General features: G+C 43.9%; 1 protein-coding gene across 1 annotated transcript in view; it reads left to right on the forward strand.

Moving 5' to 3' along the window:
• The first annotated feature begins 3,154 nt into the window (after nt 1–3,154).
• SLC25A4 (solute carrier family 25 (mitochondrial carrier; adenine nucleotide translocator), member 4) overlaps nt 3,155–7,892 on the forward strand; it is a 39,825-nt gene continuing 35,087 nt past the window's right edge. The window contains exon 1 of the mRNA XM_012000200.1: nt 3,155–3,291. Coding sequence (XP_011855590.1) covers nt 3,155–3,291 — 137 coding nt within the window. The remainder of the gene's footprint in view (nt 3,292–7,892) is intronic.

The following is a 7,892-nucleotide window of genomic DNA, read 5'->3' on the forward strand; positions in this document are numbered from 1 at the left end:
AAAGTTATATCTCCTCGGTTATTTAAACTTTTGTTGAAATATATGTAAACTTAAAAGTTTGTGGGTGATGCACATGTTTTCAAAATGATTTTAGGGGTACATGAGTAAAAGGTTTAAAGGTTGCTCACAATAGCTGTAAACTATTAATACATTTGGCAATCAGTTTAAAAAAAAAAAAAAAAATGCAATGCTCAATCTAAACCAAGGACACTCTGCCACCTGGTGGCTTAGAGATTTTCACAGTCACCAGGCAGGAATCAAAAGCTCTCGCTCCAACCATGTGTGATAATGATAATGAACTGATTCATAATATAGAGAATCAGAGATTATTTGATTGTAAGAGATATTCATACAGAGAAGGAAATAAAATGATGAATTTTTAATATTATAATTTCAAATTCAGGAAATTACCATTGGTAGTTCTTTACTGGGTAGGTTAATATCTAAAATCTCTCACCTAATTTCAGCCTAGGCTGCTCTTGAACTCCTGGGCTCAAACGAAACTCCCCCGGTGGCCTCCCAAAGTGCTGGGATTACAAGCATGAACCGCCATGCCCAGTCTCAGAAATTTTTTAAATGATAGCTCATGCAGTTTTCTTTTATAAAGGTAAGTAAAACAAACAAAGAAAAATATTTATCATTTTGTTGTGAAGAGACAGAATAAAATTTATTTCACTTAAGGGCACTGTAGAAAAGTGAAATCACCAAAGATTCCATTATTTATATAGTACTTTATTGAAAAATAACATATATGTAAATTCTTATTACCTGCTTTCAAGAATTTACATGTATGTTATTTTTGAAATTCCTATTGACTAATGATGTGTTCTTTTAATTTGTTAATCTTTCTGTCAAACACACACACACACACACACACACACACACACACGAAAAGGAAAAGAAAAATGGACCTTGTCATGGTAAATTCAGGTGCTGTAGTTCTAACTTCCTGAAAATTATTCAACATTTCCCTCAAATTATACACAAAAAATAGATTTTTTAATGGTCCCATTTCTAGCATAAGTGAGTCAATTTATATGAGCATTTTTCAACTGTACTGTATAGGCAACTTGGCATAGGCAGAAGAAAAGTATCTTCTCAAGATGCAGCTTCACAACCTTCAGAGTTATTGATAATGTGCAAACCAAACTACAGATAATTTCAGAACTCTCCATCACTTTAATAGAAGTGCCAACTAAAGTATATTTCTATCATATCTCTATCAAAATATTTCTAATTTAATAGACACTTTAAATAATGATTGGTTTTGTAATTCCCTTGAGGATGAAGTAACCAGTATAGAAACAAACGTAAAAATAGAACATTCGCCTTGATCAAACGCCTACTGGAAAGTGGTCAAGAATTAGAGAAAATTGTATTGAAACAAATTTGCCAATTTGACTTCAATTGCAGTTAAGGTAGAGGTGGGGCTGATTCTTCTTTCATTACAAAACCTATTTTAAAATGTAACATTAAATAATATTACTTAATGTCTCTGGGTGAAGACAGCATCTTATAAAGTCAGGAATCCAGTCTCAGCTTTTTCCTCTTTTTTAATTTACGACTTCAAGTATTTAAATTATTTGCTTTACCTTGATTAATTTTCCCATTGTTTGGACTTCTAAATGAAAACAAGAACACTTCTAGAATTCGGAGGGTTTTTTGTTTATTTGCATTATGGGTGATACTTAAAAGAAAAAACTCAATATTTATTTAAATATCGTAATAAAGTGTGTGTGTGTGTGCACGCGTGCGTGCGTGTGTGTGTGTGTGTATGACAACCTTAGTCCAAAGCTGGGCTAATGTTGATATTATATTAATATCAGCATTAATGGCATTAAGAAAGTAAGCCAAACCAGAGAAGGTGTCATGTCTTTTTTTCTTTTTCCCTCCTTTTAAGTCTACTACCATACTTTGAGTTGAGTTGGTACTCAGTAAATAAATTAATTGAATAAAATGAATAAATAAGATGATGCCCAAACAAGCTGGGGAAATCATTAGATCTCAATGTGGTTTCCCTTGGTTTATATTAACATTATCCAACATAATTTTACATACAGCTTCCTCTGAGTTGTTTTGGTTTTTAGTTATTTTGATTAGTATTTGGTTTAGTCAGTTAAAAATGATAGTTTACAATTTAGCAAAAATAAACTACTTTTTAAAGGTAGTAATATATAGGTCCAATTCAGAGCTTACATGCTAATAGCCTATGGATGGCACCTGGCCTGAAGATGTGTTAAATATTAGCATTTTAAATAAGGAAATTTCATATAAAATCTGTATTTCTAGCTCTCTGTAAAAATCAGCAGATATGTGAATATCTGTAATTCCCAGTAGCAGCAATTGGTAGGGCTGATGCCATTACTCTCTTCAGATGAGGCATATTTGCCACAATCCCCACTACTCTTTATTATTTCCCCATAATTAAGGTCAAATATTGGATGCAACTTACTAGTCACTTGGTAGTTGAAAAATATTTCCTAGTTACTATGTTTCTATCAAAAGAGATTAAATGAGACACATGGTTCCAGAAAAATGGAGGAAAGACTATTTCTTTCAGGAAGCTAAGAAAATTGCTGCATGTTTAATCTTTGAACTACAGCCTGCTTCAATCATTTACATTACTTGCCTGGCTCAGGTAGAAATTTGAAGTTGTGACCCCCTGGGATAGCTAACAAGAGGAGCTTGGTTATTTAATAGCACATAATTCCAGTTAAGCATGAATACGTGTGTGTAAACATGAATATAACCAGGTCTTCAAGGCATAGCTCAGCTCTAAATGGGGCTAACATTACAAAAACATACTTGCAAAAATATTTAAGCAAATTTTGAAGAGTAGTAAAGATGCCTAGGCCTGCCAGAGTGTACAACACAAGCGTCACACTGCACAGGACTCGACACTGCAGAAAGTCCAGAAATAGACTCGAGTATACATAGAATTTAGTATATGATTAAGTTAGCATTGTCAAATGAACAAAGTAAAATACAAAAACGTGTATATTACCACGTATCCATAGTGTATGCTGCCATATAGAGGAGATAATATTTTAAAATTGTTAGTGGATTCTTCTATTTTCCTTTTCTGAGCACAAGCCTAGAGCTCTTAAAGCATAGCGCTGCCCGGGGAAAGAGCAGGGTCTGTTTCAGGCGGCGGATGCCGCTGTTTCTTACACCACAGCCATCTACACCCCCTTCCTCCACGGCAGCCGATCCGCTTCCCACAGCAGAGGCTGTGGAAACACCTGGCACCCTCCTTCCCAGTGTTCCTTCCAACTCCGGGCATGTGGCAAGGTTAGGGATGACGTGAAATAGAGGAGTCTGCTGGGACAGTTTCTGGAAAGGTTTTCACTGCTAAGAAGAGGAGAGACCTGAGGAGGTGTCTGCCACCCCGAAGGCGCCCCTTGCCGCTGCCTGCTGAGGAGGCTGCCTGCTGAAGGGATGCCTGGAGCAGCTGCAGCTGTCCCCAGGCCCGGGGGCGAGCCTGACCGTGAGAACCTGGCGTGCTGAGGATGGTGGAGCACAGGGCAGCTGGAGGCTGGGTGCCTGGTGGCCTTCTGGAGTTGCCAAACCAACCCTGGAGCCTGGAGCCCCAGCACTGTTGTCATTTGAGATGATCAGTGTCTTCATTGTTTAAGACACTTTTACCTGGATGTTGTCACTTGCAGCCAAGCATCACTAGACTTACACGTTGTGGAAGGAATGCCTAAAGAAGAACTGAAGCAATTTTCAATCACTGATATCTGAAAATAGAGCTTTACTGAGAAAAAAGTAAAGATTCAGACTCCTTTATCTGCCCCTTGAGTGTACGAGCCCCCAAGCCTCAGGACTCATACACATTGGATTCTCTCACACAGTAAAGAAAATAACACTGTAGTCAGTGACAGGCCATACTTTGCTTTGTTTTTCAATATGTGGCATCCAGGAGGGATAGTGAAGAAAGGTAAGTGCAAGCAAAGGTAAGTTGCACCCTCCCAAAGTGCTCTGCCTGGGGCTCCGGGGAGGACTGCCTCGGGAGGTATCCCATTCTAACCCAGCACAGCCAGTGTGAGACGTGCTGTAGTTGTGCAGTGTGATCAAGAGGAAGAAGGACCCACGCTAGCTTTCCCGAGCTGCTCTTGGGTTCCTGTGCTGACTGGCCCTGGCTGGGAAGCTGAGCAGAGGCAGCTGCTGTGGCCAGGGTAAACTGGCTTTGTGGAGGGCTGCAGGAAGACCACCTGAGTAGGGTTGATGGAAGCTTCCTCAGACCCAGAAGGGTGGCAGGGTTGTCAGGAGTCTGGCTGAGGTCAGGGCAGCTAGGAAGGCCCACCAGGAGCATTGCCCCCACACAAGACCCCGACCTTCCACACTCAACTTCAGCACCAGGGGTCTGCAGGGTCTCCTTGATGGGTAGAGAGCATTGCCCAGAGCCGGGGGAGCCAGGGAATAGCAGACAGACACCCAGTAGACGCGAGAATGCTGGCTTCCAGGCCATACAGCTGCACCGCGTCCCTCTCTCTCCTCATTGAGAGGAGCAGGGTAAAGGACAAGCTCTCTGGGAGACGGGCCCTTTCTTCCAAGACAGGCTGAAACCCCCACTAAAGCACAGCTGAAACGACCAGGCAGACTGAGGTTTAACCAAGATCAGACACTGAGTTAATTATTATTATTAATTTTCTTTTTCTGAGGCAGAGTCTCACTCTGTCGCCCAGGCTGGAGTGCAGTGGCGCGATCTCTGCTCACTGTCAGCTCCGCCTCCCAGGTTCCCGCCGTTCTCCTGCCTCAGCCTCCAGGCGCCCACCACCACACCCGGCTAATTTTTCTACTTTTAGTAAAGACGGGGTTTCATCGTCTTAGCCAGAATGGTCTTGATCTCCTGACCTTGTGATCTGCCCGCCTCGGCCTCCCAAAGTGCTGGGATTACAGGCATGAGCCACGAGTTATTATTATTTTTTGATTTTTTGCCACTAGTCTGTGGGTGGGGGTGGCAGAGAGGCGAGGTGAGGATGGAGTTAGAAGGAAGGCTAGGTTAGTCACAGACAAAAAAAGCATACATTTTATCACCACATTTAAGTCGTGAACAAAATGTATGCTTTTGTTCTACATACTGTCCACTTTTTGCAATCAGCATAGCTTCTCATGAGTGCATATTACTTTCTCAATTTAAAAAAATCAGTAAAAGCAAATGAAAGTAAAGGTCATGAAAAGTATAGATAAATAGTGGGCAGATGACTAATCATTAAACTCTAAGAGAAACATTTTTGAAAAGCCATGGGGAACCAGCCAAGAGATGTTGTAACTTGAAAACCATACCCAGCAGGTAAAATTAAATGAGGAGCAAAGAGAAGCACCATGATCCCATGTGGTCACTGAGGCTCAGGGAGGAACGCCTGGCTGCCGGACACTGCTCTGGACAATTGCGGTGGGTGTCAGTGAACCTCCCTGTAACAACTGGTTGAGGAGAGAGGCAGTGGAGCTCCATGGGCACACAGAGGGGCTCCGGCGCCAGCCTACTTTGGTTTGAATCTGCGCTGCCACTTACTGGCTGGTGACTTTGTTAAGTTACTTAACCTTTCCTTTCACTCAATTTCCTCATATGTCAATTGAGAATAATAAGGCTAATTCATTCATCATAGGGTTAACCATAAGGATTAAATGTAAAGCCCTCAAAATTGCTCTTGGCCAACAAGAAGAATTTAGATTTTACTGTTACTTCTGGGATTGACTGAGAAAAGAAAAGATGCTAAGTTTCCCACCTTCTATGCTTAGAGAACCACCATCTCTTGTCTTGGGGCCAGTCATCTCCCCTCAAAGGGGCCAGTCAGCAGAATGAGCATGGACACCTCCCCTCTCGCCCAGTCTCGTTGGGGTGGGGGTAGGGAGGGGCCAAGAAGATGGCATGGGAAGCTGTGGCAGTCCAGCAGCTGGGCATCCAGACGTCTCATTTCCTGGCTCGGCAGCAGCTTGGCCATGGGGCTCACTCGCAAGAGTAGGGAGAAGCGGGGGGGCGGGGGGAGGGGGGTGTGGTTAGGGGAAGGAGGTGGCACCTGCAGCTCCCGGCTCCAAGCAGTAGATGCTCTTGCCCATGCCTCCACACCCCACGCCTGGGAGCTCCGGAAAGCAGAGAAAGTTGGGGAGGCATAATCACCTTGTGCTGTAATGCATATGCTACATTACTGGAAAAACTCAAGTAAAATCTGTAAATGCGATATTAATACACCAGGCTAAAAGTGCACTCGGTCTCTGAGGAGTTTACAGTTTAGAAACAATTATAATAGGGTATGGAATGGGTGCTGAGAGAGAGTCAGGGAGGAGAGGAGGCATCTAAGTCAGATGGAAGAATGCAAGCAGGCTCTCTGAGGAGGTGGCACTTAAACTGCACTTAAAGGACGAGCGTGAGCGAATGAGAAAAAAGGGAGGAGCATTTCAAGAACAGCACATGAAGAGAACTGGAGGTAAGAAACGGGCGCAGTGCATCGTAGAGCTTTCACATGTTTTGGAGAGGCTGAGATGGAGGCTGGATGTGCGGGGGTGAAGGGAGGTGAGGCTGGAGAGGAATGCCATACCCAGCGAATGCAAGATCTGGCATGCACACCAAAAGGTTCTAATCATATTTACAGTTTCGAAGGGTCATACAGGCTGGGCATGGTGGCTCATGCCTGTAATCCCAGCACTTTGGGAGGCCGAGGCACGTGGATCACTTGAGGTCAGGAGTTCGAGACCAACCTGGCCAACATGGTGAAACCCTGTCTCTACTAAAAATACAAAAACAGGCTGGGCGCGGTGGCTCACGCCTGTAATCCCAGCACTTTGGGAGGCCGAGGCACGTGGATCACCTGAGGTCAGGAGTTCGAGACCAGCCTGGCTAACATGGTGAAACCCCGTCTCTACTAAAAATAGAAAAAAAAATTAGCCGGGCGTGGTGGCGGGCACCTGTAGTCCCAGCTACTTGGGAAGCTGAGGCAGGAGAATGGCGTGAACCCAGGAGGCAGAGCTTGCAGTGAGCCGAGATCGCACCACTGCACTCCAGCCTGGGTGACAAGCGAGACTCTGTCTCAAAACAAACAAACAAAAACTACAAAAACAATTAGCTGGACCTGGTGGCGCACGCCTGTAATCCCAGCTACTTGGGAGGCTGAGACAGGAGAATTGCTTGAAGCCAGGAGACAGAGGATGCAGTGAGCCGAGATCACGCCACTGCACTCCAGCCTGGGTGACAGAGTATGACTTTGTCTCAAAAAAAATAAATAAATAGAAGGGTCATACTTTCAGCAGTATTTGGGGGTCCAGCAATATGTAGGGGTGGACAGACTAGAGGCCGAAGGGGCAGCTAAGACGCTACTGTTACAGTCCAGACAAGACAAAACAGTGTTTGATCAAAGGCAGAGATGAGGGAGATGATGAAGGAAGACAGGAGAGATGATAAAGCAATAGTTTCTATACTACTTGGTGGCTTGTTAAGTGTGAATTGAGGGAGAATGGGGAGTCTAGGTTACTTTGTTTTCTGATTTGTACAGACACCAAGATACAGAAGACAGAGGAAGTGGCACAGGTTTTGAATGTGGTGAATTTGAGGTGACGTTCATAGCAGATATATGTGGCTGAAACTGAAAAGAGATGTCTGAGGCTGGGCATGGTGGCTCACATCTGTAATCCTAGTGCTTTGGGAGGCCCAGGTGGGAGAATTGCTGGAGGCCAGGAGTTGGAGACCGGCCTGGGAAACATAGGGAGATCTGAACTCTACAAAAAATACAAACATAAAAAATTAACCAGGCCTGGTGTGTGCACCTGTAGTTCCAGCTACTTGGGAGGCTGAGGTGGAAGGATTGCATGATCGCAGGAGTTTGAGAGACTGCAGTGAGTTGTGCGATTCATTGTGCCACTGCACTGCAGCCTGGGTAACAGTGAGACCCTGT

Source organism: Mandrillus leucophaeus, unplaced genomic scaffold (genome assembly GCF_000951045.1).
Source record: "Mandrillus leucophaeus isolate KB7577 unplaced genomic scaffold, Mleu.le_1.0 Scaffold62, whole genome shotgun sequence".
In the NCBI taxonomy this organism is placed as follows: domain Eukaryota; kingdom Metazoa; phylum Chordata; class Mammalia; order Primates; family Cercopithecidae; genus Mandrillus; species Mandrillus leucophaeus.